Source organism: Bos grunniens, chromosome 13 (genome assembly GCF_055505025.1).
Source record: "Bos grunniens cultivar Pamir isolate PY7600 chromosome 13, Bosgru_T2T1.0, whole genome shotgun sequence".
NCBI classification, from domain to species: Eukaryota; Metazoa; Chordata; class Mammalia; order Artiodactyla; family Bovidae; genus Bos; species Bos grunniens.
The window spans coordinates 10,538,580-10,562,910 of record NC_141177.1 but is presented as its reverse complement, the minus strand read 5'-3'; the positions used below and the strand labels follow the sequence as shown (position 1 = coordinate 10,562,910).

The 24,331-nt window shown below is 55.0% G+C and overlaps 1 protein-coding gene across 4 annotated transcripts; it reads right to left on the bottom strand.

Moving 5' to 3' along the window:
* Positions 1-324: 324 nt before the first annotated feature.
* ADA (adenosine deaminase) lies at positions 325-24,113 on the bottom strand. 4 transcript variants are annotated; one of them, XR_015138983.1, is made up of 12 exons: positions 23,753-23,881; positions 13,014-13,075; positions 10,128-10,250; positions 7,021-7,164; positions 6,170-6,285; positions 4,858-4,985; positions 3,867-3,938; positions 3,677-3,778; positions 3,314-3,378; positions 1,843-1,972; positions 1,125-1,501; positions 325-649 (listed from the first exon to the last, which is right to left on the bottom strand). XR_015138983.1 is itself a non-coding variant. In XM_086331667.1 (12 exons), the coding sequence occupies exons 1-12, from the start codon at positions 24,077-24,079 to the stop codon at positions 636-638; spliced, it is 1,449 nt and encodes a 482-aa protein (XP_086187793.1). In that variant the 5' UTR covers positions 24,080-24,113; the 3' UTR covers positions 325-635. The 4 variants fall into 4 exon arrangements, 2 of the variants coding, with proteins under 2 accessions (XP_086187793.1, XP_086187794.1); XR_015138984.1 differs by having other exon boundaries at positions 1,125-1,459; XM_086331667.1 differs by having other exon boundaries at positions 1,125-1,290; positions 23,753-24,113.
* Positions 24,114-24,331: the final 218 nt, after the last annotated feature.

Sequence of the window (24,331 nt, the reverse complement as noted above, 5' to 3'; positions counted from 1 at the left end):
GCCCAGTATCTAATGAGCCCTCTTCATCTCACCCTCTCCCACCCCACTTCACAGCCATGGGAACCCAAAAGGAAAGTTTCCCCCTTAGGACCTAAGGTCGAAGGGGCTTAAGAGTTCAGTGCACATTTAAGAAACTGACTCTTCGAGAGAAGCCTGGTTTCTTCTGGAAACCTTTCTGTCCTCCCTCTTCCCATTCACAGCCCCCGCCAGGCTTGCAGGACACTGCTGCTGGGCAGACTGCCTGCAGCTGGGGGCCCTGAGGCCCCTTCCATTCTCCACAAACCCAAGGCGCCCGCCCAGACCGCAGTGCACACGACACAGGGCTGCACGGCCCCAGCCATTGGCTTCTTTATTGAGCACCAGATTTTCAGCACAAGTCACCAGAGGAGGAGGAATTTGGATTCAGCCTGCCCTAGGCCCTGATCCTGGCCCAGGCACACAATCAGAGGAGAGCCACGGCCCTGCCGAGGTATATGTGTGTACGGAAAGAGGCACGTGGGCTTCACAATCATTGGTAGATGATTCTGGAAATCACAGTCTTCCTGGAAGGAGTAAAGGTAAGCGTGTCGCTTGACCCTGGGGCTGTGAAGGCTCCATCCACAGGGCCAGGACTCGGAGAGGTAGCCACGACACCTTCACAGACACTGCTCTGCTTGACAAATCAGAGAAGCAAAAGGTTAGGCAACTTGTAGTATCCAGGACATCAAACAAACAAAAAAAATCACAGGACATCAGAGCCAGAAAGGAACCCCTTTGTACAGATGGGGAGACTGAGGCTTGGAGCAAGGGAGGGCTCTGTCAAGGCCACACAGGAAGGAAGAAGCAGAACAAAGCTGCGACCTGGGCTCAACTCCCTGCCCTTGGCTTTGGGCAGCCCTGGAGATGCCCCCGATTGCTGGGACCTTTGGGAGTGGGTTTCAGAAAGTCTTGTCCCCAGACCAGCCTCATGAGAGGCTTATGCAGAACGTAAGCTGGTCTTGTCAGGGGCTACCACCAGCCAGGGAGTCATCACCCAGCCTTGGTGCGGCCCGGAATAGGGGTGGAGAGCGCCCTGCTAGAAGCCCCCAGAAGCCAGACGGAAGCCAGGGCAGGACGCCAGCCCAGCAGGTCCACCAGAAACATACCTGCAGAGGCCGGAGAGGGCATCCCGTAGGCCTTATAGAGCAGATCAAGAAGCTCCTTCTTCTCATCTTCAGGGAGGAAACTGGACTTGGCCGCATTGATGTTCTGGAAGGTCCAGCACGACAGACAGCATGAAACCAGACAGCACGGAAGGGAGCCCTTGGCAATCTAGTGACGGTCCAGCCTCTTCATTAGACACGGGCAATTCGATAAGCTCATCATGGGGAGCCCTTGTCCAGGCTCACAGGCAGCAAGTGCCAGAGCGGAGACTATGAGGGTCTGTGTTCTTAAAGTGGCAGGACGTGACACACAGATGCGGGAAGGAGGCTGGAGAAACCTTTGAAGACAGGGCAGGATGTGTGGGGCCAGAGAGACAGTCCTGCAGGGACAGACTGGGGGTATCAGAACCACTGAAATCAAGGGCTCATCCTGGGGTCCAGGAGTAGCCTGCAAACCACATGTAGGATGTAGAGCTGAGCCCCTTTCTGGGGAGATGGCTGACAGTGCTGAGGGTCTCTTAGGGCACTTGAGCCAAGCAAAGGATAGAAAATGCAGTCCCAGGTCAGGATCTCAGCCACAGATGTCTTCTCCGTGGAAGACATCAAACTCCATGTCTGGCTTGGCCTGGCCTGTTGAGACTCGCCCCTAGTTCTCCAGGGATTCCAGGACCTGCAGGCCACACACTCACACAGCCCAGAGTTAAGGCTCACAGCCACTTACCAGTCTCTTAAACTCCTCTTCGGTGAAGCCCATTTCATTCTTGGTCATCTGGTAATCCGTGTCCAGCGTGGACTTGAAGATGAGCGGGTCATCCGTGTTGAGCGAGTAGTTAACCTGGTCGTTTTTGAACCTAGATATGGGGGAAGGGAGCAAGGAGAAGCACCCTCCTGTTACTCATGGACGGCCACCCTCCTCGGAGCCTTGTGGCACCCTTGGACGTGCCTGGAAGATCTCGTCATTGTAGAGAGGAAGAAGAACTCAGAGAACTCCAGCGACTTGTCTAAGGCCACAAAACCAGCAACTCAAGACTTAAAGCATCCAGCCAGGCTTAGAGCCAGCTAAAGGCAGGAGAGGAGTCAAGTGGAAAGGTGCTTGGGGTGGGCTAAAGAAGCACCCCCCCACCAGCTACCACCCTCTCTAGCCTCCCCTTCAGAGCCGCCACCCTGGGAGAGTCGTTGGCACCCCTCTCGCCCAGCCATCCTCAGTCCCATGGGATCTGACTCTTCAGACCCACCACGGAAACTGTTTGCACCGCCTCTGACCGCCATCTTGTGGAGTCCAGAGGACTTTTCCTAGCTCTCACCTCACCCGACTTGTGTCGCAGAATTTTATACTGTTGACCTTTTCCCTAGATTTCTCCAACACCACCACTGGGCTTTCCTTCTGCCCATCCCTTTAGTATCACTGTCCTTCTGGGTTTCTCTCCTAAGCTCTCCTGCTTCACCACCTGCTGAGGGCTTCCCTTCTCCTTCAAACACCACATCTGCTTAGACGACTCAAGTCTTCCTCCAGCCCACAGACTGTAAACGCATATGCCTCCAGGAACCTCCACTTGGAAGTCCTGTAGGTACTGCCCACTCCACATTCTAAAGCAGACTTTGGGCCCCTGTTGTAAATGCAGCCCAAGCTCCCTTCCTTGTCATAATCTTGGCAGACAGACCATCAGTGCTGGCCTGACTGCGGTCACCCAGAGTTCTCGGTGAGCTTCTCCTGAGTCAGCTTTGCCCTCCTGAGGCTTCTCCCAGGACAACCTGAAGAAGGGCCAAGGTCGTAGGGTGGGACTGGATGGATGGGTAGGGGAACAGACTCTCCAAGGGGAAGTGTCAAGATGGTGCTGTGGGAATGCCCGGAGACCACTTGGGCAAGAGAGACTCATCTTCCTCATTGCTAGGAGGCAGAATCTGGAGTGTGGAAGTTCCCTTGCGGTTAACAGGGCACTCTGCTAGAGCTGGATGGGGCTATAGGGCCCCCAGCTCTGCTTTCCAATAGCTGAGTGACCTTGGTCAAGTTACACCACATCCAAGCTCTGGATTCTTCACTTGTCGGAGGATGAGGACAATAATTCCTGCTTCCCAAGCACTGGAAGAGATTCCATACCCGAGAGACCCAGCAGGGCCAGCGTGCAGTATCTGCACCCCCTTCCCACCCTTGGCTTTTCTGGTAACAAAAACCGAGTGGGACCAGGCCTCACCGAACAACCGGGTGTTCCGTGTCGGGCTTCCAGGCGCCGGTGAGGTAGCTGGACCAGGGGCAGACCTGGAAGAGGCGGCGGGTGGCTGGCACGAAACTCCACATCCTCCCGGGCCACGTTGACTTCCCTTCCCCTGGCCCTGGCCAGAGCCACCTGCCCTGGCAGCATGCTTGCCCTGGTCACGCCAGTGGCCTTGTAGTTGAGTCCCACGAACCTGTCAGCCCCCCACCAAGCAGCAATTAGGCCCGCGGCCATGCTCCCACGGCCCCTGACCGCCCGGCTGTGGCCCCCTGGCCACGCTCCGTGCCACTGGCCCCGCCCCACTTTGCACCGCCTCCTGTCCTCCCCTCCCCGGCCCCTCACCTCGAAGTGCATGTTTTCCTGCCGCAGCCTGTTGTAAAGGGTGGCATCCTCCAGGGTGTGGTAGCCGTGCCCCAGCCTCTCGGTCTTGAGTGTGTCCACGGCCTGCGGACAAGCATCGTGGAGTCCAGCGTGGGCCTCGGGAGCAGGGGGAGCAGGGAGAAGGACCCCTCCACCAACCCGCACCACTCACCTCTTTCACCACATTGGCCGAGCCCACTTCCCCGGCGTGGACCGTGCGGTGGACGCCGCTCTTCACGGCCTCCTGCAAGGGCAAGGGCAAGGTCAGGGGCGGCCTGGGGTTCTCCCTGTGGGCCTTGCCTTCATTGCACCCTGGGGCTGAGTCAGCCTGGCCTGCTTCCAGACAGGGAGATCCGGGTGGGTTTTGTTTTTGTAACCACATGTAAGTGGTCGCTCTCGTTTATTAGACAGTTATTATGTGTCAGGCACTGTACTTGGTTTGGATACACTATGGTAACGTTCACAGCTGCTCTGATACTTGCCTTACAGGGAGGGGCAAGGGACAAACTCAGGAGGGTCAGGGATCAGACAGCTAGGGAGTGGGGGCTGAGCTCTGGAGCCAGGCAGACTCCAGAGCTGTTCTCCACCCCAAGCTTCACCCCTTCCATGGGAAGCACGTCATGAGGCTTTGAGAGGTTGGCTCCATCCAACCCAGTCATCCCAGCAGATGGAACAGGCCCAGAGAAGGGACAGTCTTGCCCAAGGTCACAAGGCAAATCATTAGGCAGAAAGGCTCCAACACAGGACCCCCAGCATCCAGTGGGGTTTTTTCCTTCATACCAGAGTTCCAATTTCTAGAGCCCCTAGACAACTTCCCTGGTGACTCAGACGGTAAAGAATCTGCCTGCAATGCAGGATACTGGGGTTCAATCCTTTTGTTCAGAAGATCCCCTGGAGAAGGGAAAGACTACCCCCTCCATTACTCTTGCCTGGACAATTCCACGGACAGAGGAGCCTGGCAGGCTACAGTCCATGGGGTTGCAAAAGAGTCAGGCACGACTGAGCGACTAACACTTTAGACCCAAGTCAAGAACGCTTGGGAGCCCAGGGGGCCTTGGGATCCCCAGTCAGTGTGACCACTCCCTGCTGGGGTGGGGATATGCTCTCTGCGTGCAGCTTCCCCCATGCCTGCAGCTCCCTGACCTCCTTTCCCCAGGACCCACCGCATAGGCCTGCACATGTCCAGGGAAGAGGCTGCTGCCTTCAATGGTCTCATCTCCAGCCAGGTCAATGGCCACCACGGTCTGCTCTCGGTACTTCTTACACAGCTCCACCACCTCAGAGGACCAGCCTGTGGGCGAGATGCCCGCCGGGCCTCTGGCAGCGGCATGGAGGAGAAAGACCTCCCACCCCATGCACCCCTGCCTCCCGCGCAAGGCCAGCACAAGGCAGAGGGCCCCGAGTCCTGTCTTCCAGGCCTGACTCCACAGCCTTCCAGGCCTCAGTGTCCTCTCCTCGCAGAGCGGACACCACCTGCTGTGGCACAAGGTCAAGGCCCCGCAGGTGAAACACCAGGGGCAGGGCCTGGGCTCAGTAAAGGACAAGTGGCAGTTCTCTCTCTCGATCCCCGACACCCACCTCAACTCAGCAGAGGGGATGGGGGTCCACACAGGTTAACATTTAAACCTAAAATGTAACTCGCACTCGTGTTACTAAACATATTCCTAACTACCACACACTCACAACCAGTGAGGTCATCGTAAAGAATGAACCAGCACAGGCTCTGCAACCAGATGGCCCTGGCTTCTGATCTGGGCTTTCTGCTTTGCTGATTGAGCCTCTACCTCAGTTTCGTCATCTGTCGAATGGGGATACATGGTGGTCGAATTTATCGACCACCAATGTCAAATGGTGGTCCTGCCTCCTAGGCCCCTGCGAGGATTAGAGAGAATACAAGCCACTCTGCCCAGGGAGGCCCTGTGGGTTGACATCAGCCCCTCACTGTGGTCTCACTCCTCCTTAGGGCAGGGAATAGGGTGAGTACGGTCACCTCCTGTGACAAGGCATATCTGAGGTCCAGAGAGGTGATGTGATCTGGCCAGAGTCGCCCAGCCTTGGAAGCACAAGCCCTGGAGATGTGACCGGTGTCAGCCACAGGGAGACCCTTCAGGCACCAGAGCTCAGACCCTAGTCCCAAGTTCCACAGCTCTGACAGGAGGGGGCCCAGCCCACAGAGTCTCCAGGAAGGACTGCGAGCTGATGGGAACCTGGCTTGGCTTCTCTCTATTGTGCAGGCTCCCTTGGTTTTGAGCTCCTGCAGGTCACATGGCTCTTAGGCTCAACCTCCCTGGGGAGCCAAGTCTGTTGCAGGAAATTCTGAGCCTGCCCGGAAGGAAGCCCCACCACAGTCCAGCTGATGGGCTCAAGGGAGACCACGGGGTGAGGGTGGGGACACAGAGGAGACCGGGTACGACCCCGGTGCCCCCCAGGCCACGGTGGTGGCAGATGGGCGGCCGGGGCCAGGGTCACACTCACTGGGCTGGTGGCGCATGCAGCACAGGATGGACCGCACCTTCACGCCGAAGTCCCGCTCCCCCTCCTGCAGGCCCTGGTTCACCAGTGACACCACCTCATCCGGGGTGAGGTCCCCTCTGTGTGTGGGGAAGAGAAGGGTGGGCCCGAGACAAAGGCAGGCATAAAGGACAGAGGCTGGGACAGAGGAGGTAGGAGAGAGAGGAAGGAGGGGTCTTCCAGGAGAAGCCCTAGGCCCCACTAGCCAACTGCCTCCACGGAAAGGCTGAGGGAGATGGCCCCAAGGCCTAGGACACCCCCTTCCATCTTCCTTGGGTCTGCCTGGGAGCTTTCAGACCTGGAAGTTCTGTCCCAACTGGGGGGTCGTCAGACAGCCCCCTACTCAAGATGCAGAGCTCTGCTAAGCTAAGGTGTTCTGATCCCCATTTGTCCACAAGTATCAGAGTCACAGCCAGAAGGGGGCAAGGCGGTTGAGAGGTACCACGGGGGTCATCCCTGGGGTCTAGGCAGAAGGGGCAAGAATGGGTCACATCGCTTCAGCTACTGGGTGAGGATGGGACCCCTAGATGTCATTGGATAAGTAGGTTCATGTTGCTAGACCACAGGCCTGTGCCCAGGACCAAGGAGGGCAAGACACAGCCAAACGCTTTTGCCCAAGGTAAGAACAGAAGCCCAGGTGATGGATGGGAACCACATCCCTCAGGGCAGAGACAGGCCCATCTTGCTGAGGCTGCGGACCAGCTCAGGATGCAAGATCAAAGTCTTGCTTGGGCCAGGGCTCCCAGGGTGCCCCTCAGTCTCGGGCCAGGCCACCCTGCCACAGCCCCCACACAGCCCTCCGGGGGGTCACTCACTCAGCCTGGTTCCAGGGGATCGGCTCCACCTTGGAGTTGGCCAGCAGGTGTGGGCTGTAGCGCACCTCCACATACACCACGCTGTCCTTGGCCTTCATCTCCACAAACTCGTAGGCGATCCTTTTGACAGCCTCCCGGCAGCCCCTGGGAAGGGAAGAGAGGGATTCGAGAGCACTCCCCTTGGGTGCTCCAGGAGTGACAAAGCTGTCCCCAACCCATGGCAGACCAAACCCACATGGGGCCCCCAATCTCTCATCCCCCAGTCACAAGCTCTGGGCCTCTACTGCAGAAGATCCCAGAAGCCCAGCACATCCTGTCAGCTCTACTTCCCAACTCGGTGCCAGTCCTCGCCCCCTCCAGCCCGGTTCGACCACCTCACCAGCCTCTCCGTCTCCACATTTGTCCCAGTACAGCAGCTATTGCAGTCTTTTAAAAATGGAAATCAAGGGACACCACTCTGGGACTTCCCTGGTCTGGTTAAGAATCTGCCTTGCAGTTCAGGGAACGCAGGTTCAATCCCTGGTCAGGGAACTAAGATCCCACTAAGGCTGCCGAGCAACTAAGCTCACGTGCTGCAGCTAGAGAGACCCTGCATCGCAGCTAGAGAGTCCCTGCACTGCACCTAGGGAGTCCCTGCACCGCACCTAGGGAGTCCCTGCACCGCAACGAGAGATCTCACATCACACCATGAAAGATCCTGAGTGCCGTAACTAAGACCCGATGCACCCAAAAATAAGAGTGTTGCTCCTCCACTCTGAACCCTAATGGCGTTCCACCTCATGGAGGAAATCTCAACTCTGAGACCCTTCCCACAAAGCCTGCACAATCCGGTCCCTGCCAACCTCCCTGCTCCTTCCTTGAGGCCTCCAGGGCCTTCTTTCCACCGAGCGAACAGTCAAGCTAGTTCGCAGGTCAGGGCCTTCATGTTTGCAGCTCCCTGGCCTACAAGCTCTTCCTTGGATTACCCTGTCCTCCCTGCTCCCTCCATTCAGAGCCCGGCTGCAACCTCACCTCCTCAGGGAGGCCTTCCCTGGCCACTTCATCTTAAAACAGCCCTTCTCCCTTCTCCACCCCTTTCCTAGGGCTTCAGTTTTCTCCCTGCCGCTTACCGCCACCTGACATGACAGATCATGTGGTTTCTTTATTAGCCGATTTTCACCTCCCCAACCTAAAACATAGTCTCCATGAGACAAGGACCCTTCTGTCTTGGCATGGCTATGATCCCTCAGCCAAGAACAGAGTCTAGGACACTGCAGCCACTGAAATATTTCTTGAGTGATAGATGTAGGCCAGCAGGGAGGAGAAATAGGAGAAAAGGACACACAAAGGCAGCAAAAGCAAAACTAGAGGAGGGGGATTGCACCAAACTAAAGAGCTTCCACACAGCAAAGGAAACCAGCAGCAGAGTGACAGGCAACCTACCGAACGGGAGAAAGTGTTTGCAAACCACACATGCGGTAAGGGGCTAATGCCCCAAATGCGGAAGGAATTCCTACAACTCAACAGCAAAGCAAACAACAATACAAAAATTGATTTAAAAACAAAATAGGCAAAGGGGGGACTTCCCTGTCGGTCCAGTGACTAAGATTCTGTGCTCCCAATGCAGGGGGCCCAGGTTCGATCCCTGGACAGGGAACTGGATCCCACGGGCCACAACTAAGACCAGCACAGCCAAATAAATAGTTTTAGAAAATAGAGGACCTGAGGAGACGTTTGCCAAAAGACATACCAATGGCCAGCAGGCACACGAGAAGGTGCCTAATGTCACTAATCACCAGGGAGATGCAAAGCAAAACTGAGTTAAGCCCTCACAAAGCTGCCCTCTTCTGTCTTGTGGCCAAGAGACAGGAGCTGGGTAGCAGCACAGGAGAGGTACCTCGGCCTGTATATGAGCTCCACCAGTCCATGTGTCTGGGTGTGGGGTGTCCAGGGGGAGGCAGCATGTGCACCACAGCATCTACTGACATGCCAAGGATGGGGGCCCTGCGGGCCCTCCAGTCTGAGCCCAGAAGCTTCCAGAAAGCAGCCAGCAGCCTTGGCACACATCTTCCTTCCTTCCTTCCCCAGGACTCCTCATTCCTGTCCTGCCACCTACCCAGCCAAAGGTTTCTATCCGTCTTGCACACCCTCCTCACTGGTCCTCCAACAGCTTGTCCTCCAGACCTGTCTTTAGGTCCAGCCTGCTGGACAATAGCACACATTTCCCTCCCAAGGATCCATCCATACTGCCTCCTCCAGGCAGCCTTCCCTGCCTGCTCCAGTCCCCTCCACCTCTTCCCCCTCTGAGCTCTGGCAGCACTGACTGCCAAGGCCCAATTATCGCCTCCCTTGGGAAACTCTGCTTCGTGCCAGTAAGCTCACGGTGACACCGGGGCAAGAATCTGGGCTTCACCCCTTGCCAGCTGTGTGGTCTGAATAAGTTCCTTCAACTGTGAACTGAGTAAGTTCCTTCAACTTTCCTGAGCCTTCATCTCCTCCTCTGCCAATGAGGAGGGGGTCCAGCTCTCAGGACTGTGAACAGCTACAAAGAGGACAGTTCTGTGAGCTGTACACATTACATTCTTCTTTATCTAAGAGTCTGCTATTTTTTTTTTAATGGAAGGAATGAAAAATAAATTTAAAAATGGAAGGAATGAAAAGCGACATCAAACCAGCAGTGCCTGGCTTTCAATAAAGGTAGCAACTGTCCTCATAGAAACAGGGAGCTTCCTGAGGACAGCGCTGTGTCCATTCCAAACCCCAGCCTGGGAGGGAGAGGGTCATAAGCCCCATAGACTAGACGAGGGAGCTGAGGCGCAGAGTGGGCAGATTCCCCCAGTGTTGCAGTTATCTCATGAAAGATTCTGATACTAGGATCTGTGTTCTCAATCCTCACATTCTGTCACTTTTCTATGGAAGGAGAGGAGTTTCCGCCCATCACACCCACTTTCCAGAAGGGAAAGCCAAGGCCCAAAGGCGTGGGAGATTTGCAGCAGGAGTGCGCCTAATGGTGAGAGGTAGAGCAGAGTAGCCCAGTGCCTTCTCCTGCCCCACAGGCTGCGGTGTGCAGGCTGGGGGCTGGCAGCACGACAGGACGCTGCCCAAGGCCTGGGGGTGGGAAGACTCACGCAATGGCAGGCATGTAGTAGTCGAACTTGGCCAGGAACTCTGGGAGGCTGAGTGGCTTGTCCATGCCGATGATGTTCTGTAGCTCCTCTGGCGTGTCGGCGGGGAGGGCGATGCCCCTCTTCCTGGGGACGAAACAATGAGGATGGTGAACGACCCTGGGCAGGACCCTACAGTTCCTGACAGAGTGCAGGTATCCAGCTCCTCCCATTGGACAGATGGGAAAACTGAGGCCTAGGGCGTATAGAACCAGGACCCAAATCCTTCCAGGACCTCCTGTCACTGAAGCCATGACAAGCCAACAAATCTCAAGGAGGACAACTGGTGCTAAAACCCATTTAACACATGAACACACACACACACACACACACACACACCGGTGTCTGAGGACATGGAAGATGCCAGGGTGAACTCGCAGTAGAGCCAGCTGATCCTGTGCCAGGTCAGGGGTCATCAGAGGCAAGAACGGCAGCACACAATGCCCGGGGCAGGCGCAGGCCCCGGACTTCCCCACCCCACCCTCCAAGTGGCCGGCGCATCAGAGAGGCTGGGCCGGCTCATTGTGCTGGCAGAGCACAGGGGCCTCCCCAGCTCTCTCCCCTCCCTGCCCACAGCCCCCCACACGTGGCCGCTCAGTTCAGGCTGGCTGAGAACAGCCCTTCTGCTCCGGGGCCTCTGTTTCTCCGCAGAGCTCCCTGCCTCCTCCCAGCCGGGGCCCGCAGGGTGCAAGACTGGGCTGGGTTCCTTGCTTCTCTGCTCTTCTGGGCCCTGTCCCCACCCATGGGTCACCCCGGGCCTCAGTTTTTCCATTTGTAGGATAAAAGCGACAGGCAAAGAACCCCAGACACTCAAGAGATGCTTCTCCCATGAGGGTCAGGAGATCAAAGGAACCCTAGGAAACAAACAGGCAGAGAAAGATTAAAAACCTTAAAACGAACAGCCTCAAGGAGAGGAAACAATGCCCATCCTTGAAATGAGAACACTCCTTTTTAAAAAGGGGACTTTCAGGGAGGAAGAAAGAGCTCTCGGAGATCTAGAAGAATAGGGCAGTGAACATCAGGATGTAATAAAAGGAATGGAAAATAGAATTGAGGAAATCCTCCAGCAAATAGAACAAAAGACAAGATAAAAAATAGGAGCAAATGATTAAGAAAATTAAGTGATTCAACCAAGAGGTTCGGCCTCCAGTGACCTGCAGAGCAAGAACAGAAGACAGAAGGGATGACATTGGCAAAGAAATGGAAAATGGACCGAAGTGTTGCAGTCCTTTTAATAGCTTGTTATTAAAATATTAAAATGTTTCTCTACATAAATACATGTTCCCTAAGTCTCCCTAAACGTGTCCTCTTCCGCTTCAAGGTGACCCCAGGCCTCATGAGTGTCCTGTGGGTATCACCAGGGGGCACCCTGGTGCTCAAGCTCCAAGTCAGGCCTCCGTCCCTGCCAGGTGTCCCCAGGGAAGATGATGCCCATGGTGTGGCATGTTTGAGAACACTTGGCATGAACTAACCAAGAAGTAGTAGAAGAGGTCAAAGAGATTAACACAGGCTTTGTAGAACTTCAAGGGCCATGTGGGGACACTGGCTTTGACCCCGAGCAAGTTGGGAGGGTTTGACCAAGGAAGGGATCCAATTGCACAATGTTCTAAGGTGATTGTTCTGACTCCAGTATTGTTGGAGACAATAGATGGGGGAGGTCAGGGTGGCCACTTGGAGACCAGTCAGGAAGTCATTGCAATAGTCCAATGGTTCAAACCAGGATGGTGACAGGAAGGAGACAGTGGTCAGATTCAGAATTGGCTTGTGGCAAAGTCGGGAAGGAGATTGAGAAAGAAATTAAAGCCCCCAGAGACAAGATAGAATAAGAAGAAACAGGTGAGGGAACTCCCTAATGGTCCCGGAGTTGGGACTCTCTAGTGTCACTGCTGAGGGCCTGGGTCTGACCCTCGCTCAGGAAACTAAGATCCCACAAGCCATGGCATGGGAGCCAAAAACAAAAAAACAGGTGAGAACACAGTCAACGGAGGCTCAAGTCACAGGGCGGGTAAATGGCCACTGGATTTGGCTGGGGTGGAGGAGGTGTCAGGCCAGACACACCCACGTTTCCCCCTCTCAGCCACAGCCCACCCCACCTAGGAGGCCTCCAGCATGTTCTGTCCATATCCCTGTCTGACTGACTCCCCAGTCCCCTGCCTGCTGACCTCAAGATCAAAGTCCAGCTGGATCAAACCCACACCCCTTCTCTAGAGCCCAAAGAAGTGCCTAGATGGTTCCCAGGATGCCAAGTCGACGTGGAAACAGGAAACCTAACCCGCTGCCCAACAAGGGCTACTCCCTTTCCTCCTCCCTCTACCCTGCCCTGGGCACTCTCAGATTCTTGCTCCACTAATGAGCGTGATCTGACCCCTTAATGGGTTGCCCGTGATTAGATCCCATCTGGGTACCTGGTTAACCCACCCTAATGGCCTCATTAGGGACCCTGCGTCAACAGCTGGTACTTGACACTGGGCAAAGGATAGGCAGAGATAAGCCCAGTGGCTTCACCCCACTTAGTCAGAGGCATAGGTTACAATTAATAATAGTAATATCATCACAAAGTGACATTTATGGAGCACTTAGCATGCTCGCCCTCAGCTAAGTATTTTTTGTGCAATACTTCATCCAAACCTCCAGCTCACTGGGGCAATGGTCAGGGGCACGGACTCAGGATCACACCTGTTTACATCACAACTCACTTCCCCTACCCTGACTCAGTTTCTTTGCCGGTAAGTTGGGAACAATAATATACCCACCTCACAAGTTGTCACGAGATTTCAGTAAGTCAATCCAAGCCACATGGACCTCTCCAGAGGCCTCCTGGGGAAGAAGGCCTCTTATCTGTGGACTTACCTGCCATAATATAAGATGGTTTCGGGCTTGATGGCTCCATCCAGGTGGACATGCAGTTCTACCTGCAAGGGCGCAGAGGAAAAAGAGAAAAAACAAACACCCATAAACTGGAGAACCCTGTGGACAGAGGAGCCTGGTGGGCTACAGTCCATGTGGTTGCCAAGAGCTGGCCATGACTGAAGCAACTTGGAATGCGATGGTGTATTTGTTTCAGGTGGGTAGCACAGGGACTCAGCCATACATATACATGTATCCATTCTCCCCTTGCGTTTCAAGTCGCTTCCCCACAGGGAAGACCAGGCAAGAATACTGGAGTGGGTGGCCGTGCTCTCCTCCAGGGGATGTCTCTGACTCAGGGGCTGAACCAGAGCCTCTAACGTATCCTGCGTTGGCAGGTGGGTTCTCTACCACTAGCACCGCCTGGGAAGCCCTGACTGGCTATACTCCGATACAAAATAAAGTTTTTGTTCTTCCTTAAAAGATCTTCCCACAACTCCAGAAAGGGCACTAGCGACTTGGCTACCTTGGTGATCCTCTCCCATATGCTCATCCCCACCAACGACACTCAGGACACAAAGCTAAAAGCTTACGGACAGGGATTTGGGGGCCAGCTCATCAGACTGGACTCCCAGCTCTGCCTTTTCTCTGGCTGTGCGATCTTAGACAAGACACTTGAGCTCTCTGAGCCTGTTTCCTCAACAGCCAAAAAGATTGCCTCCCTGTCCAAGAACATTTTAAGGATTTTAAAAGGTGGCAAGTTCAGCCCATGGGCAAGAGCCCCTGCCTCTTAGGCAGGGTCCTTCACATAGACTATTAAGAAAAGCAGAGCAGGTTCTGGGAGACGGTGGGGAAGCAACTGCCCTCTCTCTGCTCCATGTCATGGAAGAGCTTTTCCCCAGCCAGGGAGACCATTTTTAATAAACATCTCTACCAGGGTGGGGCCTTCTCTGGAACTTGGGAGTCCGGACAAGAAGTGGCCACCCTGGCTTGAGAGGGAGTAGCCAGGGACCCACTGGCCCACGGGCATTCCGGGAGCACCCACATGAGCTGCCTCCTGTGTGGGAAACCCAGCCTGGGGCCCCCAGGGGGCCAGCAGGGCCAGGGCCACCAAGCCCCCCATCAGCAGGAGATCAGAATAACCAGATCTCTCCGGAAGTCATTCAGCTGGCAACGGACCAACTCTCACAGATTCTGCATCCAGTGAGCTGTTGGATTCCCTGACAAGATGAATTGAATGCCCACTTAGCCAAAAGTTGATGGATTCTCAAGAAGTACTCTACACTGGGAACACTGAAGGGCAGGGAACTGCCAACCAGCTGTTCGACCTTGGACAGGTGACCTCACCTCTCTGAGCCTCCTGTTTCTTTTTTTTTAAGTCTTTATTGAATTTGTCACAATATTGCCTCTCTTTTATGTTTTGGGTTTTTTTTTTTTTTTGTCCACAAGGCAAGTGGGATCTCAGCTCCCTGATCAGGGATCCAACCCACACTCCCTGCATTGGAGGAGTCCTGGTCCCATGAGGGTTACAGTCCAGCAAGAGAGAGAGATGTTAAGTAAATGTCACACTGGTGAATGCACAGTCACAAGCCAAGTCAACTCCTGGGAGGCATGAATGCAGACCTACCAAAGAGGTAACAAACAAAAGAACTCAGCTAGAGGGCCGATGATGGTTTCCCAGAGAAAGCAGAGGTTGAGCTAAGAGCTAAGGATGAAATTTCCTAAAGGATATCAACCCTAAATATTCATTGGAAGGACTGATGCTCAAGGTCCAATACTTTGGCCACCTGATGCAAAGAGCTGACTCACTGAAAAAGACCCTGATGCTGGGAAAGATTGAGGGCAGGAGAAGATGGGGGTGACAGAGGATGAGATGGTTGGATGGCATCACTGACTCAATGGACATGAGTTTGAGCAAACTCTTGGAGATGGTGAAGGACAAGGAAGCATCGTGTGCTGCAGTTCATGGGGTATCAAAGAATCGGACACGACTTAGTGACTTAACAACAGGCAAAAGCGGGGGTGAGCGGGAAGGCTGGAAGAGCATCTAGACAGAGGGAACAGCATGTACGAAGGCCATGTGGTAGGAGAAGAACATGGAGTGAGAGGGACTGAACACAGGTCCAGAGAGGAGAGCAATGGTGGGACTGGAGAGGCTGTAGGGGCACCAGGAGGATTGGGTTCTGACCTGAGAGCAACAGAGACATGGGTTTGATGCTGAAGAGGGCAGTGCATAGCTAGAGACTGCTGTAGTCAAGTTTCTGAATGATGATGGTGTCGCGGACTGGGATGGTGAGGCCAACATGCCAGGTGGACAGAAAGGGGTGTCAGGGAGGATGTTTCAGGTCAGGCCTGGGTGAGAAGCGATTCTGACACTGAGACAGAGAGCCCAGGAAGAGGATCAAGCTCTGAGCAGGAAGGAGGTGCAGAGGCATGGGGAGAGACACACAGTCAGTGTGATCTTGGGTGTGTGAAGCTGGGATGCCACCAAGACCTTCACGTGCATGGGGACTGAGCCAGTGGCTGTGCAGGTCTGGAGCTCCCAGAGAGATCCAGGCTGGAGATGTGAGTAGGAATACGGAGGCTGTGGTCTTGAATGAGCTCCCCCAGGGAGGGAACATAGAGGAAAGAGCAGGAAAGGAAGCCTGGGTGAGCACCAGTGCCCAGTGGCTTACAGAAGCGTGTGAGCCTGGAGAAGAGCTGCCGGACGGATGAAAGAAGGGGAGCCAGGAGTGTGCAGGCTGCAGAAGGTGAGAAGATTTCAACAGGGAGGAGTCCCCTCCCCACCCCGCTGCGGCTGGTGCAGGGGGCTGAATGGTGAACCCCCCAAAAGACAGCTATATCCTAATCCCCAGATTTGGGGATTTGTACAGGGCAAACGATGGGATGAAAAATCTTAAGGAGTTTTTTTCTGGAATATCTGGGTGGGCCCTACACCCAATCCCCTTTTCCCTCATGAGGGAGGCAGAGAGTTTTGAGAGGCACACATGAGAGGAAGCAGCATTAGGACCACGGCAAAACGTGAAAGTGAGGTCACCACAAGCCAAGGGACACCTGGAGCCCCCAGAAGCTGAAGAGCTGACAAATGGTTATGAGAAGGTAGGAGAGGGTCCCTCTGAGAAGGAGGAAATAGAGGAAGAGTCAGCAGGGGAAAGGGACAAGGAAGGAGAGCTATCAGCTCCAGGCAGAGGGACATGCGGGCATTATGTGTCTGAATCAGGCCGTGAGAGATGAGGCCAGAGAGAGAGTTAGGCAGATGGAGGGCAGGGAGATCTCACAGGTCACAGGAAAGGGTGATCTGCTAAAGGGTTTCCCACAGGGAGAGTCACCTTGTAAAAGCTTCCTCTGGCTGCTGTGTGGAAAGCAGGCTGAAGGAAGTCAGAACAGAAGACAGAGACCTGAGGGTGTGGTCCAGATGGGAGATGAGCCCCACGGGGAAGACCCGCTGCAGTGCCAGACACGGTACATGTTCAGGGAGCAGGAACTGACTGGTTCTCCGGAAAGGAGGCCTCAGGGAGCCCGCAGGATACAGGTGGCAAGGGCACCCCGGGCGGAGGGAAAGCAGAGCCTGCCCCTTGCGCCCAACCTCCCCCACCATTGCCCCCCCATCCCGCCTCACGCTGTGTTCTTCAGGGCCTCCTGGGAAGCTGCCCAGACACGTTTCAGGGGAGGAACAGAGGCCAGGAACTGCCTGCACTGGAGGTCCATGCTCAGACAGGCCTCCCACTGCACTTTCTGGAAAACAGATGACCCATGGAGAAAGCTGTCAGCCTACCCCAGGCACAAGCAGGCACAAGCTCAGAGATGGCGGTGGGTAGGGGGCAGGTACCCTGCTCTGTCAGCCCCCTTCAGGGGAAAGAAATAGCAGTGACCTCCAATTTACCATCTCCTATGTTCTGGACCATCTATGTGCATCATTTTATACCATCCTTGCTGGGAAAGATTGAAGGCGGGAGGAGAAGGGGACAACAGAGGATGAGACGGTTAGATGGCATCACCAACTCAACGCACATGAGTTTGAGTAAGCTCCAGGAGCTGGCCATAGGACAGGGAGGCCTGGCGTGCTGCAGACCACGGGGTCGCAAAGAGTCAGACACAACTAAGCGACTGAACTGAACTGAATATCATCCTTACAACCAGGGAGGTAGGGACTTCACTCCCATTTTACACATGAGGAGACAGGCTCCCAAAAAGTATCCAAGGATGCAGAGGCAGTGATGGAGTTAGGATCTGTGCTACCCAGGTTTGAACTGAGCTCCTGCTCTACTGTCTCTGCAGGCCTAACGTCAGATGTAAGGAGCTGCTTACTGTTATCAGACCCTTTATTTCCTTTCATCTTTGCCCCTAGGCAAGCTCCTCGGGGGATACCCTAGCTCCATGTTGCGGATGGGGAAATGGACTTGCCACTGAGCTCAGAGAAATTCAGGAACCTGCCGGGTTACCCAGACCAACAAGGGCAGAGCTGGGGCAGAACCCAAGCCCCTCCACCTCTAACCCAAGTCCTGCCCACCGGCCATACTACCTCCTGAGAACTTGCAGCGCACCTACACCAGGCCTCCTGAGTGCTAGGGGTGGGGGGACCTCAACCCCCACCCCTGCAGTCACTTTCCACGAGGCTGACTCACAGTGAGCCTCTGACAGAATTGCAGGAAATCCTCCAGGTCTGAACAGGAAACATCCCCAGTTACCAAAAAATATTTACTAAGTCTCCCCACCCCCAGGTGCCAGGCACTGTGGGGAACACAGGGAATCTGTGCTCTCAGAAGATACCAGGCAGGCAGGTGAGGCCCAGGAAGGAATATGCACTCCCCAAGGTCCCTGGTGACTCAGTGGTAGAGAACCCGCCTGCCAGTGGAGGAGACCTGGGTTTGATCCCTGGGTTGTGAAGGTCCCCTGGAGAAGGGAATGGTTACCTGCTCCAGTATTTTTGCCCGGAGAATCCCATGGACCAAGGAGCCTGGGGGGCTATATAGTCCAGGGATCACAAGGAGTCAGACATGACTTAGTGACTAAACAACGACAAGGGTCACGTGAGGTATCAGTGGCAGGGCCAGGACGAGGACCCAGGTCTTGAACTCTAGGACCAGGCACTCCCAGATCCGACTCCCACTCATGACTGGCCGGGCTGTCTACCTTCAAGGCACAGCTGAACCAGACTACTTCTCCTCAGCACCCCCTGCCCCAACTCACCAAACAAACCCATTTTGTTTTCATCTCCCCGACTTTTATTTTTGTTTATTTATTTAATGTTGTAGACCACACTGCGCAGCACGTGGGATCTTAGTTCCTCAACCAGGAATCGAACCCCTGCCCCCTGCATTGGGAGCTCAGAGTCTTAACCACTGGGACCACCAGGGACGTCCCCATCCCACTGGCTTTTTCAGTTCACTTACTTATCATGCCTGGGTCCCTGACTCTCAGTTCCCTTCAAACGGGGACTTTGTGGCATCCTGCTGTGCCCCCAGTGCCTAAGACAGAGCCCTGCACAGCAGGAGGGGCTCAGTAGGTGCTAAACAGCTAAGTGATTATTTTCTCCTCTCCCTGTCCTGGGTCAGCAGTGCTGTGTCCTCTCTCTGCAGGGCTGACCTGCCCACCTTGGGCCTAGCAGAGAACCCAGATGGGGCAGAGTAGCCAGGGTGGCTTGGCCAGCCCCCAGGACCTGGGCACTGCAGTCAGAACCAGGAGGAGCCACAGGTGCCCGTGACCCTTCTTAGACCCACTCTCGGCACTGAGTTAGGCAACACCAGGGGTCAGTGCCTTCATGCCACCACAGCCCTTCAGCCAACTTTTGGGGTGATGTCAGGAGACAGAGCAGCCTCAGGGCTGCCATTGTTTCAACCACACCTCCTCCAAGAAGTCCTCTGGGCTCAGCCCCATCTGCACCTGCAGCTCCGAGGTACAGAGCAAAAAGGGCCATCCCTCAGCGCCTCCGGCTGACTCAGAGCTCAGCTGAGCTCCCTGGGCCTCTGTGAGCTTCCCCAGGGGGTTTCACAAATGGCAAGGTGTGTCTTCAGCCAGGGGTCAACCTATAGGGCAACAGCCTAGGAACTCAGCAAGGTTACCCCCATTTTATAGATAAGAAGACAGAGGCTCAGTGAGATTTAATAACTTGCCCAAGGGCACAGTCTAATGAGTGCCACGCCCGGAAGCTGTTTGATTCTAAAGAGGGAGGTCGTAACCACCACATCACACTCTGTTCATCCTGCATATCCGTGCTGAGTCAGTGCTGGTCAAATCTAAACAGGATGATTGATAACCATGATGAGGGTGATCAATAGCAGCTAGCATCGGCCTGCCCGCTCTCCCAGGCCTGCACTTGGTGTTTTATGTAGGGTGGATACAAATATGATTTCCATTTTACAGATGGGGAAACTGAGGCACAGAGAAGCAACTCCCTTGAGAAACCTAGAGACTGTCTCTCTCCTGACCTTGCTCCTCTGGGGCCTCAGAACCTAAGTAATGAGGGTGAGATGGCCCCCAACCCTCTATAAATATAGGCTTGAGCCTCACCTTGGCTGCCCTGGCCTATTCTTCTCCCCTGTCCAAATCCAGGCCACAGTCCTACCCTTCTCTGGCCCAGGGGCATCCCCCAGGACAACAGGGCAGGCGGACAAGCTACTTCCAGCTCCCAGGTCCCAGGAGCCCTTCCCACGCAGGCCACCCCCACCCTGAGGTCAGACATAGAATTGTAGAATCGGGAGGCTGTCTGCCCTGCCTGCCCTGCCCAGCTTCGCTGTGTGACCCTGGACACCGCACCTCCCCTCTCTGGCCCTTGCTTCTTTCTCTGTGAAACACAAGGCTTGAAGGAAACCCAATCTCTCTCTTCCCCGCCCTCCCAACTGCCACGTGCATTGTAACAGGTAGGGGCGGAGGGCTCTTCCCAGCCAGGCCGCATTTTTCTTTTAACAGGTGGCTCTAGTAACAGCAAAGCCCCAAAAGCCCACAGCAGTGCTAACCCAGTGGGCTTTGTGGCTGGAAGACAAGAGGCGAGAGTGAGAGCTACAGGTGCAGGTGGAGAGGCCACCGCAGCCCCCACCGCACTCCCCAGGGAGGAAATGCACCCCCGAGGACCTGCCCGCCAGCCAGGTGCTTCACAGGCCCCAGTCAGCATCCACTTCCCCCCAAGAACTATGTGACCCTGGCTTTATCAGCCCACTTTACAGAGAAGGAACCTGGGGCTCAGGGAACTGTCTACTTGAGCCCTTGTAGCTGCTAAGCGGTGAGGCAAGGATCCCTGCTCAGTCTGTCTGAAGCCCACGGCCACCTTGATTCTAACTCCGCCCCTGCCCCCACAAAGTGGGGTGTAAATATGCAAAGCAGTTAACAGCATCTACCTTGGGCTTGGGTAGGTCTGGGTTCACGCTAGCTCTGCTGTTTTCTGGCCGTGTGACTTTGACAAGTTCCTTCCCCTCTCTGAGCCTCAGTCTTATATGTATATGAAGATAATAACAGGACTGTATTTTTTTTTTTTTGCAGCATAAGTGTCTGCATTTCCCTGACCAGGGATCCACCCTGCGCCCCCTACATTGGAAAGTGGAACCTTAACCACTGGATCGCCGGGGAAGTCCCATAATAGGACTTACTTTAAAGGACTGCTGTGAGCACTAAATGAGTTAATATACACAAAGCAGTTAGAACAGTGCCTGAAACAGAGTGAACATTCAAATAAGAGAAAGAAAAAAGTATGTTAGACATTGAGCTTCAATACTCTGCATGAACAGGGGCCCCGGGCTGTTGCAACCTGAACCAGCCCACAGCTTCAAGGCTGTCAGATTTTGTGTAGCAATGAACAAGCCACTTCACCTGTCACGCCTTAGTTTCATCATCTGTAAACGGGGACGAAAACATCCGCTTTGTCGAGCTGTCCGGAGGATTCTGTGAGATAAATCATCCAGGTGCCTGGTACCCACAAACACTCAAATGGCAGCATCGTTACTTTTATTACAGTGACAGCCGTGTGACCAGCATTGCCCTCCATGACACTGAACTCCTGAGGGCCATGAGATTTTCCAGCCTTGCCTCCTGTGGAGACAGACTGATAAGGGTCCCCCCTCCACCCGCCTTTGCACCTCCTCCAGTGCCCAGCAGGTGTTCAGGAAGTTATTTGTTGGAATAACACGATCAGAGCAGGTAGGCAGCTGCCTAGGGTTTTGCTACTCAAAGTGTGGTCCATGGCCCAGCAGCACTAGCACCTCCTGGGAGCTTGTTAGGAGCGCAGCATCTCAGGCCCCAAACCCAGATCTTCTGATTCAGAGTCTGAATGCTAACAGGTGTCAGGTGATGTGAATACACATGAAAATTTGGAAGACATGGCCTTGCTTTGCCTTCTCAAAGTTGGCCAGTCCTGAGAAACCAAAGAACCCAGCAGCGGCTTCTGTCCCAGAGAGGCCCACACCTGGGGCACCACCCCCTCTAGTGGCTTCTGCAGAGGCAGTTCAGGAGAGCTGGCTAGGGCACAGAATTTCTGAAGCCAGCCCACCCTGGGCTCTAACCCCAGCATCAACACATCCTAGCTATGTGATAATAGGCCTCATTAATTTCTGTGTCTCTCTGTTCATCTGTAAAATGAGACACCACCAGCTACCACCCAGAGTTACTGCTGCTGCTGCTAAGTCGTGTCAGTTGTGTCCGACTCTGTGCGACCCCATAGACGGCAGCCCACCAGGCTCCCCCATCCCCAAGATTCTCCAGGCAAGAACACTGGAGTGGGTTGCCATTTCCTTCTCCAATGCATGAAAGTGAAAAAAAGTGAAGTCGCTCAGTCGTGTCCGACTCTTAGTGACCCCATGGACTGCAGCCTACCAGGCGCCTCCGTCCATGGGATTTTCCAGGCACCGCTAGGATCAAGTAAATTAATGAAGGGTAGTATATTCAGAATGGTGCCTGGCACAGAGCAATAATTCAACTCAATAGGTTCTAGCTATTAATTCTAGTGGTTCCCCATCCCACACAAGGGAAGGCAGGGAGTTGGCTCTGGTCACAATGGCTGAGATCCACACTCCTGGCTTCACTGACCAGCTTGGACACACTCCCTCCTCTCAATAATACAAAATGTATTGCATCTCGCGTATGTAGTGGGTGACACTCTATCTTCCCTCTCAAGCATTGCCTTTTAATCTTTGGACACGTCCGTTACAGGTAGAGCCCATTTCTCAGCTGCAGAAACTGAGGCCCAGAGAGGGGAAATGGCCTGCCAGCTTGAAGCAGAGAGGATTGGGAGAGGCCCAAATAATAGGCATGATAATAGTCCCTCCCTTACAGGGCTGTTACAGAGGTGTTGAAGGTGTTGGCGCATATAGCAAGTTCTACAAAAGGGTCATCTGTTCTCTCTCTCCATAACCCCCATTTCACTCCCAGTCAAGAGGTTTTGTCTTCTGCCTTGGGATGCATATTAGGGTCAGATGGCTCCCCAGCCCAAAGGCAGGGGGACTCCCAAAGCACTGAAAACAGGAAATTCCCTCGAAGTCCAGTGGTTTGGCTCCATGCTTTCACCAACATCCTGCCTGGGGACTTCCCTGGGGGTCCAGTGGTTAAGACAATGCACTTCCACTGCAGGAGGCATGGGTTCCATCCCTGGTCAGGGACCTAAGATCCAGCATGCTGCGTGCACAGCCAAAAAAATAAGTTTACAAAAGCAGGGGGGAAGCCTTCAAAGGAACAAAACACTAATGATGGGACATGGGGCATCCAGGTGAGCTGGGAAGGAGGCATGCAGACGGCAGATGTTCAGCCCCAGTGCCTGAAACATCTGGCAGGGAGCAGCAGAAGGGTTTGCCCTCTGGTGGGGGCATCAGAAGTGGGGACCAGGCCTTACCTCGTCAGAGTCCCCCCACCCCTTCTCCCCCACACCCAGGATTCTCACCCATGCTTTAGCAGTACCTGCCATCATCACTCACACCTATTTCTCAGAGAGGCAAGTTGAGGTTGATTGCAGCTCGCTCCTTCCTCTGACCCCACCCAACCCATCTTAAACCCTACGAGCTGATTCACTCTGCTGGACAGACTCCTGGGCTCCTTTCCCTGGACTCTCTCAGTGCTCCCAAGCCTGCCAAGTGGGCCCAGACCCTCCCTGACCCCACCATTCCCAAGACACCACAGCTGGTGGGAGAAGGGACAAGGAATTTATCCCTTTGTGGCTAGTGTCCATGACTCGACCCAGAGTGAACTCTATGGGGGCCCGAGGCCTAAGGCCCATCCAGCCCCTCTAAAGTGGGGAGAGGGGTTCCCTGCTCCCCTCCCTACCCTTTATGGCATGGCCCACTGCTCTCACAGGCACATCCACAAACCAGGGTTCCTTGGTGCTCACGAAATAGTCACAGTGTTGGAGTATAAAGCTGTTTCCATTCACCCTGCACTCATGTGCTGTTCACACTAGGTGCCTGTGGGTGTAGATACAGGGGCCCATTTGACAGCCAAGGTTCAGAGAGGTTAAGCCACCTGCCTAGGCTGCTCAGCACAGGCATTGCTAGGATGCCCATTTGACAGACAGTGAAACTGAGACCCAGATGGGCCAAATCAGAGGCAGAAGCAGAACTTGGAGGACAGCCAGGGGCGCCTCCAGATTCAGAACTCTTCCTGTCTCACTGCCTCTCATTAACCGGCCTGGAGGCGGCCAAGGACCTGAGCTGAGGGAAGAACGCGCCTGCAGCTGCCCCATTTGCTCCCGGGGCAGTGGATACCCCCAAGCCCTCCAGCCAGACAAGGAGCCGGACCCCGGAACCCGAGCCCCCGCCCGCGCTCACTTTGGGCTTGTTGAAAGCCGGCGTCTGGGCCATGGTGCCAAGCGTGCGCTCCGGCGCTGCTCGCTCTGCCGAAAGAAGATCGGTGGTCCCCGATGGGTCGATGGCAGGTCCGCTTCTCCGGGGGCCCGCAGTGACCGCGGCCCGCCACGCTCCTCTTAACGGGGCCCGGCCCCGCCCCCGCCGTCCGGGCCCCGCCCCCTCCCCCGCCCCCTTGCCGGAGCCCCCGCCCCTCCCCTCCCTATCGACTGGCGCGCTGCGCATTTCCTGGAATTCCTGCCGCGCAGGGTAGACAAACCCGAGTCCCCTCGGAGCCTTGGCCTGCCCCATGTCTCTGGCCCGGGACCCTGGGTAGGAGCCACCTGTGGGCTCACACTCCAGCCGCCTGGCCGGGCTCTGTGCCGGCCCGGTCCCTCCTGCAGGGTCACACTACTGCCTGGGCGCCTACATGTGCCAGGCCACAGCTGGAAACTGGGAAATCGGTGCGCTTCACAGACTTCATGGGGCTCGCACTCTACCGGACAAGACACACGCTCATCGCAGAATCACACAACAGAAATGTATAATCAGGAAGCTTTAGCA

Excerpts from the sequence above, each read along its gene's own strand:
- ADA (XM_086331667.1), bottom strand. The coding sequence starts at position 24,079 with ATGGGGCAGGCCAAGGCTCCGAGGGGACTCGGGTTTGTCTACCCTGCG. Across the intron at positions 7,165-10,127 it reads TACTACATGCCTGCCATTGC|GGGCTGCCGGGAGGCTGTCA; the intron begins GTGAGTCTTCCC and ends TTCCCTTCCCAG. Across the intron at positions 1,973-3,313 it reads ACGGAACACCCGGTTGTTCG|GTTCAAAAACGACCAGGTTA; the intron begins GTGAGGCCTGGT and ends CCCCATATCTAG.